The sequence below is a fragment of the Phalangium opilio genome, unplaced genomic scaffold (assembly GCF_054372755.1).
Source record: "Phalangium opilio isolate 3A_F unplaced genomic scaffold, DU_Popi_V2 ptg000104l_1, whole genome shotgun sequence".
NCBI lineage: Eukaryota > Metazoa > Arthropoda > Arachnida > Opiliones > Phalangiidae > Phalangium > Phalangium opilio.
The window spans coordinates 1,823,275-1,836,935 of record NW_028324206.1 but is presented as its reverse complement, the minus strand read 5'-3'; the positions used below and the strand labels follow the sequence as shown (position 1 = coordinate 1,836,935).

Below are 13,661 nucleotides of genomic sequence, written 5' to 3'. Positions count from 1 at the left end.
CCAAGAAAGCATGAACAATATGAATAAAATCTTTATTTAGAAGAATTTAGTCAATTGGAAATGGTTTCTCCCTCTGAGTGACTCAAGATCACGTGTATACACATCACTTTCTAAAGGCCGAGAAAACATGATCAACAAGATTAAATTCTTTTTAAGAATTTAATCAAATGGATATGTTATCTCCCTCTGAGTGATCTACCACTCTCTAAAGGCCAAGAAAGCATGAACAATATGAATAAATTCTTTATTTAATAGAATTTAGTCAATCGCAAATGTTTTCTTCCTCTGAGTGATCTCGTTCACGTGTATACACATCACTCTCGAAAGGCCGAGAAAGCATAATCAAATGAATATGCTATCTCCCTCTGAGTGATCTCCCATACTTTTATCGAATGCCATTTTCTAAGCATTTTAAGGCTTGTCTTAAACTTTTCTAAAAACATAAATCGATTTGTGAAAAGAATAGGTCGATTCTCTATAATCAGCTCTATATTTTTGGATTAGCAATACGTTTCCAAAGGCTAAGTCAAGCTGACTCCCTTTATTGGTTGAAACCTTGTTCTTCAATCCTGGCATAAGTTCAATTTGCCAAGGCAAAAAAAACTTTGTCAATGCCTGTTTCCTTAGTAAAAAGTCAACATTAAAATCTCCAACGATCAAAGTAGGTACGGTCGGATCGTATTTTTTAGAAAATAGCATAGTCAAATCATCTAACACCAGTTTCAAGCTGGCTTGAGGCGATTTGTACAACAGTACTATCGCTATTTTCTCTCCTCCCAATTTACAATCGAGCCAAATCCGTTCAAGGCGGGCTATGGGCGATGGCTGCCCATTTGGAAGCCGACCACGAGTGACTTTACAATCCAAAAGCTGTTCAGTCACTTTACTATTTCCATAAATCGTCGATCCATAAGATCTTCTTTCGGGAGCGTTCTCGGGCAAGAAAATTCCTCCAAAATTCTCGAATTGAGCAATACTTAAATCATCTTGCTCTTTCGCTCGAATTTCCACAAACAAAGGCAAGTCAGCACTGACAATGAAATCATCACGTCTGACGTCCTGCAAATGACCCCTTAAAGACTCGGGGTTATGGAAAAACATGACTGGCCGTGAAAGCAATGTGGACACGAAGAGCTGCGCTTCTGTTTCCATTCTCTCCATTTCTATTTTAACGACGTCATTGTCCTTTGGAGGTTCGGGTGCTACAAAATCACCATCGATAAAAAGCCCCTGAGCGGAAGTGGCTAGGCTGCAAGCAACGTACAACATTGACCTTTGCATTTTTCGGTTTTTATTGGTATGAACCACCACGCATTTGTAGGTATCACCCTGACTCTTATCAATGGTTATTGCTTCTGCCACTTGTAAGGGAAATTGTTTCCTAGACACAGTGACGTTTTTATTCGAGTGTCGAAGCGTGAATGATCTCACTGTCTTATCAAGGGGAGTCCACGAAGGCTCGGCCTTGGAAGCGACAATCAAAGCGGTACTTTTAGCTCGAATATCTTTACCCACCCTTTCGTGGTCAAAGGAAATCCAAACCCTAATAGGAACACGAACCCCGTCTGGACGCACTCCGTAGTCAATTTGACGAATTCTGCCAGTGGCTCCATTAACAACTCCATCTTGAATGTCAATGTTGTTGGTAACCATATAGCGAGCACTAATTTGCAAGCGAATTTTTTCGCTCAATCCGTAAGTTGAACTGGGCTTCAGTTGTTTCGCTCTATCCAGTATATTTTTTCGCACAAGCGCTTGAAAGTCTCCTTTGACGTTATCGAAAGCCAAAGAATCGCAAAATTCTTTATTAAACTGACTGAGACGCATCTCATTGAAATCTGCTGCGCCTTTGTTCGTAGCATACAGATGTATGGCGTCGAGAGGAGGCTCGCCTTTTACATTCACCTTCTGTTTCTTGATTAGTGATACGTCACTGACTTCCATTTTTCCTATTGCCATTCGATTCAGAGCCATGGCGAATTCCTTGTCTTCCTTCTGACGCATGATCTCATTCAAGAAAAAAACCTTAAATTCTTTCCATTGCGGATTATTATCTAGCAATCCAGCATAAGGGGTGTCACGAGCTTTAGGAATTTGAAACGAATAACTATCGCCTACTGGTTTCAGTTGGTTAAAATCGCCAACAACCAAAACTGATAGTCCACCGAATGATTCTTGTGACCCCATAACCTCTTGGCACCTAGAATTGACCTTCGTGAGTATCCCTACTCCTGCCATTGAAATCTCGTCAATAATTATCAGTTTAAGATCCTTCCAGGCAACCCTAATTTTGTTCAGAGTTTCTGATTCCATTCTCGACATGGGCCCTCCGTATTGGCTAACTGGAAGCGAGAAAGCCGTATGCAAAGTGGTTCCGCCAATGTTAAAACCGGCTTTTCCCGTGAAAGCGCACTTCAAGACAATAATGTTGGAGTTGTCAGCCCCAGGTTGTTTGTGGAAGTACCTAGTGACGCCCTCGCAAACGGCGTTAATGAGAACGCTTTTACCTACTCCGGCTCCTCCAGTGACAAATAGGCGGAGATACTGGTCGGGCTTAGTTTTGAAATGCCCAAGAATGTAGCCAAATACTTCTCTGCTTTACGTTTAGACCCTGTACCATTTTGGCATACTCACTGTCCTCTACTATACGAACAGTTTGCACGACTGTGTAATCTGGGACAAGGCAATCGGGGATTTCCCGTCCGATGTCTGCCGTAGCATCTCGTGCGCAAGCCAGAACGGCGAATTCTGGGTCATCCATCGTGTATTGGCGATCTCTTTCATCTTGATGCTCCAGTATTGGTTGCACATTAGCCAAATCTACTTGAGCTTCACTATCGAGGAATTCTACCCTCGCTCTTTCAAAGTCGGCTTCACCAGTTTCATTTACAAATTCTTTTCTTTTCCGCGAAATCAGTTCCAGATTTGCTTCGTAGACTTCTTTGAAATCTTTTTCCAAAACATCTGTGGCCTCGTCGCGCCAAGGATAGAACAAGATAATTTGCTCTCTGTAGAAATCCAGTGTATCTTTCTCGATACTGTAATTCCTGTATCGGAGGACTTTTGCCTGTGTACGTTTGCGTACAAACCCATGGCCATGGTTCAAAGCGATCCAAACCGAAGCTACATTAGATTCGGGCTCGCTATCATGTCGTTCATCCTCGTTTAGACTTGAAACTTGCTGACCTCGGCCTTTTTTTATTGAATTCATAACAAGCTGAAAATTCAGCCAAACAGACAGATTCCATATCATCTGGCCTTAAAGGGTAACGATCAATTAGGCCTTCCGAAAAAATATCTGTACTATCTTCTGGCAAATGATGAAGCTGACTCTTTGGTTTGAGAATATGAACTCGTTTCTCTGGCGTATTTGTGTTGATAAAGATGGTAGCTCTACTAGACTTAGACACGGTTATCTGCAGGCATAGGTACGCCGCTTCTTGGGCGGAAATTTCATGACCAGTAAGAAACTTGTTGGCGATAACTTTAAGCCTTTCTTTAACAGTAGAGCCTGCCTGTCTAGCGGCCCTCATAGCTTCCTATAAGTAATTGGGAAATGCCACGCTGTGATTTTCCAATGTAAGCGATAACGTACATAATGCACGCGTAAGCATCAAGAACAAATTGAATGTCCATATTGGCTCTCCATAATCTAAGAATGTCTTTGTTGTAGGCATTCACTCTTACTTCCAGAGGAGATCTCTTCAGGAGAATGGTTTTTCTCTTAAGATTTAACGTAACGCAATCAATATAGACCTGTTCCATCATTTGAAGAGGCCCCAAAAACTCTTCAAATGTTTTAGGAGAATTTTCACATGTCAGAGCCGCTATGGCTTTTTCCACTTTCTTGCATTCCAATGCGATATGTTGACCGTACTCCTCTGTCCAATTTCTTAAAACAGGATCGTGAACATATGTTCTCGGCATTGGAGGCCAGGGAATTCCAAAACGACAAATCGTTTCTTCTCCCCGTTTCACCTTGCACGTTCTAGTGTGTTTGTGCGTTTGAAGGGGAACCAGGTTGACCAAATCTTCATTTTCTGATTTGGCGCAAGAAATGAAGCGCTCAACAAAAGTCTCGACTTCTTCAGTGTTTGAACCATCCGGTTTTAATTTTGGAGCGCCGGAAACCCAAATTACACTGTGCACATGAGGCGACCCACGGTGTTGAAACTCAACTCGATAATAATAGTCCACCACTAGTCCCAGAGGTCCAACCTTGCTCCTGAGGTACTTTAATAATGCTTGAAATCTGTAATCAAAATATCTTGTGCATGTAATAGGGTCCTCCTGAATCAACTTGACTTTATCTTTGAAAGCCATAGCTTCAATGTCTTGGTTATTCGTTATCCTTCTGCCAGCAGTTACCAACAACGCATTTATTAACTCAGGCCATCGGGTTTCGGCCGCGCTTACAGTCAGGAAAAACGTAGGAATTCCGAGTTGTCTCACCATGGCCAGAAGGTCCCTCGATTTTCGTTGCCAAAATGCGGGGGAGTTGCGAAGGGGCTCCAGTATTCTGAAACCATAGTCATGGTGAAGCAGCGATTCAATTCCACCTTCCAACCTCAGTATCCCCGCTGTTAGTCCACGCCCGTCAGCAGACTTAGTTTTGCGTAAACAAATTTGAATTGCTTGACTGACTTTCATAGTCTCAATCTTTAACCATTTAAAAAATAGATTGGTGACGTCACTAGCGCACCTTCTGTCTGAAGACAGCAATTCTCATTTTACAATATCTTGATAGCTGCATTTGACCTTAATGTCCCTTTTCTGCCCTCCATAAATTCGAGGAAAGGACAGTTCTTCGCAATCTTCATCGTATAGCAAAGACACGGGACGGCTACCTTCTCCTGGTGCAAAGGTTATCGTGATATTAGTGTCCAATAAATCATCACCTGATAATAGCAACGAATCTCTGGCTCCACAATTGACGCTTTCTTCTTCCTTTTCCTCAACCCATTCTTCGTCACTATCAATTTCCTGCACATTGACACTCTTGCCCACTTGCCCATCTCCTTCGATTGAGGGTGTCTCGTTCACTTGTGCGGCTTCACTTTGAGCAATATTTCTGTCGTTTTCGTTTACGACGAAATCAACCGTTTCTTGTACCAACGTGTTCATGAGGTCCTCCGAAAGAGTGATGCAATGTTTCTTATAAAGTGGTGATTGCAGCAAAGCCTTAAGCGCGGCTAAAATAAGCTTAGGGCGCACAGTTTCAAACAAAAATGGGTTATTATACTGCATGCGACGCATTAATTTCACTTGTATTGTATGTGTGTTGTCAGGCTTAAACTTATTGAGGTCGAACTGTTCTTAAAACAAAGTCTAGAACATATTTCGCACTTGTGCGTAGGTACATCTTTAATCGATTCAGAATATAAAAATTCTTGATATAATGGGTCATCCTTTTTAATAGCCCTCCTAAGCAGGTAGCGAAATTTTCATTATGACGAAATTCAGTGTCATCCCTACGTTCCGCCTTATTGGCCCTCTCCTTGGCCCTCTCCTTCTCCCGAAATTCAGGGTCATCCCTACGTTCCGCCTTATTGGCCCTCTCCTTCTCCCGAAATTCAGGGTCTTCCCTACGTTCCGCCATATTGGTACTCTCCTTCTCCCGAAATTGAGGGTCTTCCCTACGTTCCGCCATATTGGTCCTTTCCTTCTCCCGAAATTCAGGGTCTTCCCTACGTTCCGCCATATTGGTCCTTTCCTTCTCCCGAAATTCAGGGTCTTCCCTACGTTCCGCCATATTGGTCCTTTCCTTCTCCCGAAATTCAGGGTCTTCCCTACGTTCCGCCATATTGGCCCTCTCCTTCTCCCGAAATTCAGGGTCTTGCCTTCGTTCCGCCATATTGGCCCTCTCCTTCTCCCGAAATTCAGGGTCTTCCCTTCGTTCCGCCATATTGGCCCTCTCCTTCTCCCGAAATTCAGGGTCTTCCCTTCGTTCCGCCATATTGGCCCTCTCCTTCTCCCGAAATTCAGGGTGTTGCCTTCGCTCCACCATACTGGCCCTCTCCTTCTCCCGAAGTTCAGGGTCTTCCCTTCGCTCCGCCACCATAGCCCTCTTCTTTTCAAGAAATTGAGGGTCTTCCCTCCGCTCAGCCATATAAGCTGCATACCTCTTCCTATTTCCTTCCTCTTGCCTTGTTTTAGTTTTGTAGGCTTTGTCTGTTTCCCGGAAATCGGGTTCTAGCCTTCGCTCCGCCATATAAATTCTAGTTCTCTCTCTATTTTTTACATTTTGCCCTCCCTCGATATTATCTCTATTTTTTGGGTCTTGCCCTCCCTCGGCTTTGGCAATTGTCTCTTTTTCTCGCTTAATTTTATATAATTCTCTGCGTCTAGCATTTAATTTAGCTTTACTCTCTGCATTCGCAATTGTTTCCGCTCCTAGGCCTTGCCCATCTGCTTTGCTATTTTTCTCTTTTTCCCGCTTAATTTTATATAGTTCTCTGCGCCTAGCATTTAGTTTTGCTCGAACCTCAGGATCCACAATATTTCTCCCCTTTTTATCACTAACTTTCTCCTTCTTACTTCTCTCACCATCATCTACATCGTCCCCTTTTTCGCTACCAGACATTCTTCTATATGAGCTTATGACAAAGAACTATTTTCGAATATGGGATATATAAGAAATAAGAAAGTTAAATATCCTACTTGAAATCTTCACAGATTAATCAAACACTGTACCAGTATTTCACAGATTAACCAAACACTGTACCAGTCTTTCACAGATTAACCAAACACTGTACCAGTCTTTCACAGATTAATCAAACACTGTACCAGTCTTTCACAGATTAACCAAAACACTGTGCCAGTCTTTCACAGATTAACCAAAACACTGTGCCAGTCTTTCACAGATTAACCAAAACACTGTGCCAGTCTTTCACAGATTAACCAAAACTCTGTGCCAGTCTTTCACAGATTAACCAAAACACTGTGCCAGTCTTTCACAGATTAACCAAAACTCTGTGCCAGTCTTTCACAGATTAACCAAAACACTGTGCCAGTCTTTCACAGATTAACCAAAACACTGTGCCAGTCTTTCACAGATTAACCAAAACACTGTGCCAGTCTTTCACAGATTAACCAAAACACTGTGCCAGTCTTTCAAAGATTAACCAAAACACTGTGCCAGTCTTTCACAGATTAACCAAAACACTGTGCCAGTCTTTCACAGATTAACCAAACACTGTACCAATATTTCACAGATTAACCAAACACTGTACCAATATTTCACAGATTAACCAAACACTAAGCCAGTCTTTCACTTTAAAAGGTAGAAAAACCTTACGGTGTAACTTAACTCTCGTTTTTATACACAAAAATATTCACCGACGGAAAAATACACACCTCGACATTGAAATTTCAGTCCAGAAATGAAGAGGATTTAAAAAAACGGCCAACGTAAAAAGCAGGAAATGGTTAACATACCAACGCAAGCAAACCTTATCTCACTTTATAGATAAGCCCCAACTCTCAGCATGGTTTCATTTTTGGTGAAAAGCTAACGAAAACGAAAGACATATAGTAGTGTTATCCCATGTTAACTTGCCCAAAAGCCATAATAAAGGTAGAGGCAGGGTAGTGTCATCGCATGTTAACTACCTATAAGCCGTAATACAGGCAGAGGCAGAGCGGAGCCTCCGGCAGTCAAGACCGGCGCCCGCGGGATGGGGAAATATAACAAGCTATACCTTTTATTTCCATTTAGTTTTCAAAAAACTTAGAGAACCAAGGCAAGCAAACCTTATCTCACTTTAGATAGGCCCAACTCTCACAATGATTTCATTTTTGGCGAAAAGCTAACGAAAATGAAAGACATATAGTAGTGTGATCCCATGTTAACTTGCCCAAAAGCCATAATATATATATATATATATATATATATATATATATATATATATATATATATATATATATAAGTAGAGGCAGGGTAGTGTCACCGCATGTTAACTACCTATAAGCCGTAATACCGGTAGAGGCAGCGCGGAGCCTCAGCCAGTCAAGGCCGGCGCCCGCGGGAAGGGGAAATATAACAAGCTATACCTTTTATTTCCATTTAGCTTTAAAAAAATTAGATTATTAATGGTTATTTTAAGAATCCGACCCCAAAGATACAAATTCAGAAGTATCCGACCCCAAAGATACAAATTCAGAAGTATCCGACCCCAAAAATACAAATTCAGAAGTATCCGACCCCAAAGATACAAATTCAGAAGTATCCGACCCCAAAGATAGACATTCAGAAGTATCCGACCCCAAAGATACAAATTCAGAAGTATCCGACCCCAAAGATACAAATTCAGAAGTATCCGACCCCAAAGATACAAATTTTAAGAATCCGACCCCAAAGATACAAATTCAGAAGTGTCCGACCCCAAAGATACAAATTCAGAAGTATCCGACCCCAAAGATACAAATTCAGAAGTATCCGACCCCAAAGATACAAATTCAGAAGTATCCGACCCCAAAGAGACAAATTCAGAAGTATCCGACCGCCAAACATCTATTTAATTAGCACATAAATAAAAGGAAATAAATATAAAAACCCCAAACATTTAAATTCACAAGTATCCGACCCCATAGATAAAAATTCAAAAGTTTCCGACCCCACAGATTAAGAGGTACCCCACCCCACTTCACCCCGACATTTTAGAGATAAGAATAAATAATAAAAAACTCTAGGTTTCTTTCAAGTCTCTATGGTTCAGTTGGTAGAATGTCTGCCTGTTGCGCCAGCGATCCGGGTTCGATTCCCGAGTCTGACTTGAAAAAATTTTAATTAAAATTAAATCTCTAACCGAGCCCAGTAACCCCTATGGGTGGGTTGTGGTAATATAAAGTTCCTTTTAAGCTAAAATCTGACGATAACGAAGCGACAACCCCGGCCACTACTACTACTACTACTACTACTACTACTACGGACGGCTCGGGTCAAACTAAGAGCCTATCGTATACTACGATGTGGCTAAAAAACCAAGATAATTTTCCTTATGTATGAACCTTTGCCCTCTCTTTCATGCCCATAATTGTTTAAATAGCGAAGGCAGAAAGGGCAAAGGTGTGATTTAGTTTGAATTCGTAGACGCGTCGAGACAAAGCTCCTTTTGTTAAAACGATACGCTATACAGCGCGATGTTTATTTACCATTTTTACCATTAATAAAATTAGTTACCGTTATATCTCGAGTTTTCAATCAAACGTCGGTTTATTTCGCACACATAGATTTAAGTTAATTTACGAACCACGTAGCGGTATATTTTTCAGTCTAAACCGTAAGCTCTCCCCCCAGAAATCCCGTAGCCCATTCTACATTTTTGGTGCCGAAACCCGGGAATAATAACTTTTAAATCAAATTCGGAATAAATCAGTCGGTACACTCGCGAATAGTAACTAACATAATGGCAACAGAAAATGGTTTAAATCAGTCCGGTACAACCGCTCGCATACTTATTCGGAAAAGAGGAAAAGTTCGCGGCAATACAACTCGCGTTTTGAATTCCACCGAGAACGAATTACAGCGGGAAGAACCAGACCTCGAAATACTTGAAGTCAACCTTGATCAACTCACAAGGTTCAAGAAAGCGTTGAACACGTTAAACAACCAAATTGAAGCGTTTATCACCGAAGAGGATGACCTTGAATCCGAATGGGAAAGCGCCGAAAACTACAATTCAGAGATCACCGCGGCAAAAGGAAGAATTCAACGCAAACTAGAATGCTCAAGAACAGCGGCTCTAAGGGAGGTCAACGGGAACCGCACGGATATCCCACCATTAATGAACCCTCATTACACGGCATTACAAGCGAGGAACGTACCCAACGTTCGTCTCCCCAAACTGGAGATCCGAAAATTCGACGGAACCATCGCCGCCTGGCAAACCTTCTGGACCCAGTACGAGACAGCTATTCACAACAACGAGAATCTCCACGATTCAGATAAGTTCAACTATCTTATATCCTACCTTGAGGGTAACGCTGCTACAGCGATAAGAGGCCTAAACTCGAACAATTATGAATACGCCATAACTACCTTAAGGAATAGATTTGGGGAAAGAGGAGCAATTGTTAGTACACACTTAAACAACTTCTTCGACCTACCACCTATTAAAAATTCTAACGACGTATCGGGACTACGAAAATTTTATGACTTCTGTGAAACCTAAATAAGAAGCCTAAAATCCATGAATGTCGACGTTAACCAAGACAGCATAATTCTGAGTTGTCTTATTTACAAGCGTCTCCCAAGTGACATAGCTCTTGGATTTTCACGTCTTTTCGAATCAGAGGCTGATTGGAAAGTTCACCTGCTCCTTGAATACCTATTAAAGGAGATCACCAGTAGAGAACGTGCACACGCCATCCTACACGCTGATGAAAAGACTCCGACTAAACCACTTTACAAAGCCGTCGAAAGGAACTGTTTCCCCCGAAATGACCACCGTCCAAAATCGTTTCCTTCCATCACCGCTAGTCTCACAACGGGTACAGTGGAACGTCTCATTTGAATCTTCTGCGACTCGCATGCACTCTACGACGAACTGCCCCAAATCCTCGGAAGAGAGAAAAGAAATTTTGGCAAATTTGAAACGTTGTTTCATTTGTCTAAAGGAAGGTCACCAAGCTCGAGACTGCAGATCCAAATATCAGAAATGCAGAAACTGTTCCAGGAAACATCACAAGGTTTTATGCGACAGAAAGGAGTTGAGGGAAGCCCAGAATGTCAACACGGAACCTAAAACCCGTTCCGAGACGACAGCAGACATGACTTCCGGAATTCAAGGAATCAATGGCAACCTAGTCCTACTTCAAACTGCTAAAGCACTCATTTCCAGCCCCTCTGGAGACACAACAATGAAGATCAGATGTCTTTTGGACAACGGCGCTCAACGCACCTACATTCAAGAAGATATGTCAAAAAACCTCCAACTTCCGGTCATTGAATTCGAAGAATTTGACAGCTACCACTTTTCAAGCGATAAACCCACGCGAGTAAAAAGGAACAAGGTACGACTTACACTAATGAACGTCGAATTTCCAGCGAAAACTATTACTCTCGAAGCGCTTGAAATTCCTCACATTAACGGAAATGTCTTTCCGGCTCCTGACGAGAGTAGTAGGGACTACCTAGTTGCGCAGAGATCCAAGATGGCCGCCACCCCAAGATGGCCGCCCTCTCCCCATCCACCAGATTCAAACCAAACTTCCAAACAAAGATTAAGCTAATTTCCTACCTGATCAACCCTACCTTCCAGCATGCTATGACTCTTTAGAGGGGTTTTACCCACTTTTCCCCCAAAACAAGCTCGGCTAACCCTCGGAGGGTGAAGTTCTTTTTGCAAGATCCCCGTTTATGAGAAAATCTTACCTGACATACCCTGCATTCCACCGTGCTATGTCACCGTCTATGAATATTAACGGAGGTCGGTTTTACCCCATTTTTCCCCAAACAAGCCCGGATTAACCCTCCAACCAAAGATTGAACCATAAAAATCCTACCTGACTTACCCTGCCTTCCACCATGCTATTAAGGGGGTTTTACCCCCCTTTTAATAGCTCCAGACTACCACGAGTTCCTACCTTGTGTTATTTTCAACACCCATGACGTCATCTTCTTAATCAAAACAAAAACAAGCTATATTCAACCTTGGCGTCATCCTCCAATCTTACCCTGCCTGCTAGGGTGCTAGTAATGGGCGGTACCCCTTTAATAAACCCAAACCAGCCCGGACTTTAAAAAAGCTTACCTCCAGTCCTACCTTCCAGCGTGTTATTAAGGGTAAATGACCTATTTAATAACCCTCCAAACAAGCTCGGACTACCGGCCCTACCGGTAAAGCTGCTTTCAACCTGGGCATCCATGACGTCATCCTTCCAACTCAAACTAATATGAAATTATTGGCGCCATATTTAAAAAAACTTCTCTCCAGCCCCGCCTTCTAGCGGACTATTTTAGTAACCATTAATAGCCGTAACCCGTTCAATGGACATAAACAAGTTGGGACCATCCCTACTAGTAAAGGATGTTTTTTCCCTGGCCAACTATGATGTCATCCTCTCAACTAATATTAAATTATTGGTACCATATTTATTGGCCTTCTCGTGGGCTATTTTAGTAACTATTAAGGTAATTCATCCATAGAATCAATTAAAACAAGGCCGGACCAGACCTAGTCAGAGAGGGTGCTTTCAACCTGGGTGACTATGACGTCATCCTCCAGACTATGACTCAAACCAAAACTTAATTATACATGACCTCAAGCCCTGCCTTCTAGCGGGCTTTTTTAGTAACTATTAAGGGAATTTACCCATGGAACAAATCAAAACTAGCCCGGATCAGTCTAGGTTTGCCTATGTAGAGGTTGTTGCCCACGAAAAAAAAAACCAAAACAAACAATCCCTGCCAGCTTGCTATTTTACGCCTTTGACTGTACTTTAATTTAAGGGTTTCCAAACAAGTCAAAACACGCCCAAACTTGTCCGGGCCAACCAAGTTTTGTCCAGACAAGTTAAAACTAGCCTAAACTAGGCTGGGCCAACCAAGTTTCGTCCAAGTATAGATCTATCCCCCCGTTGATTGGACTAATAATGGGTGGATTACTAATGGTTCAGCTACCGTTTGATTACTTACCCATGTAGATGTTCCAACGATGATGTTTTAACTAGGATACCCCGTTGGCTTAGCGAAAATAAATGTTGTAAGAGGTTAGTTGGCAAAAAGCAAGGTTTTTTAATGCGATTAACGAAGAGGTAGCGGGTTCGAATCCCGGTGGAACAATAAATAAGCCCGGATTAACCTGAATTCGTATTCAGGGTGTTACTGTTTTATTAATTGTACTTAGATTGGATTATTTACCCTGAGTACGCCATTAATACGGGTACCCAATTAACCAGTCTTAACTAACCGGGTTTACCTTGACTCGAACACGTACACAACGTCGCTGTTTAAATTTTCCCGCCATCAATTTAGTGTCTTTTATTATTCGTCGGCAAAAAAACTTGATTTTGAGACAAATCAACTTTGTTTCCTTCTAAGTCAAAAGTTAATGAAAAAACAGACACACATTTTAAAAAAAACAAAAGATATTTACTCTTGCGTCTTGTACAAAAATTAAATACAAAATAAACAAATGAGTAGCCAAACAAAGGCGTTATTTGCGTTCTTAAAGTGTCCATATATTTATACAAAGGAATTCATTTCTAAATACCTAAATTTTCCATTTAGCCGTTAAGAGAGAGAAATTTGGAGTGGCGCGAGTTTTATTCGCCTCAATATAGCCAGGGGCAAAAAAAAGAGATTCTAAAAAAAGAAGGTCATTCTTCGCGTCTTCAGTGAGAGATATTTCCGGAAGCGTTTTACCAATTTTAACGAGACTAGAGTTTTAAACTAGATACAGAATAAATCTTTATACATTTTTTAGCTTTAACAACGACAAATAAGACGGGAAAACTAATATTTTCATCCTTTTGTCAGGCGAAAAAAAAAAACCTCAAATATTAGCCAATTAGTACGATCTTTAAGGGAAGATCCTGCTCCACATTCCGAAAACTCAAAACATTTAATCTGCATCAAGAATGCGTAAGGCAGAGCAGGATCCCCCCTTATTTTAGCATTCCTTAACTACTTTACGAGAGCCACCAAAGAACCCTCATCA

At 41.7% G+C, this 13,661-nt stretch overlaps 1 protein-coding gene across 1 annotated transcript; it reads right to left on the bottom strand.

The window, feature by feature from the left end:
* Positions 1 to 385: 385 nt before the first annotated feature.
* On the bottom strand, positions 386 to 6,583 carry LOC149630057 (uncharacterized). The gene is made up of 8 exons (XM_089851363.1): positions 5,994 to 6,583; positions 5,347 to 5,789; positions 4,735 to 5,192; positions 3,592 to 4,659; positions 3,236 to 3,539; positions 2,618 to 3,192; positions 511 to 2,553; positions 386 to 433 (listed from the first exon to the last, which is right to left on the bottom strand). Exons 1-8 carry the CDS (start codon positions 6,581 to 6,583, stop codon positions 386 to 388), a joined length of 5,529 nt encoding a protein of 1,842 aa, XP_089707489.1.
* Between the last annotated feature and the right edge of the window lie 7,078 nt (positions 6,584 to 13,661).

Excerpts from the sequence above, each read along its gene's own strand:
- LOC149630057 (XM_089851363.1), bottom strand. The coding sequence starts at position 6,583 with ATGTCTGGTAGCGAAAAAGGGGACGATGTAGATGATGGTGAGAGAAGT. Across the intron at positions 4,660-4,734 it reads AATGCAGCTATCAAGATATT|ATTGAGACTATGAAAGTCAG; the intron begins GTAAAATGAGAA and ends AAATGGTTAAAG. Across the intron at positions 3,193-3,235 it reads AGATGATATGGAATCTGTCT|GCCGAGGTCAGCAAGTTTCA; the intron begins GTTTGGCTGAAT and ends CAATAAAAAAAG.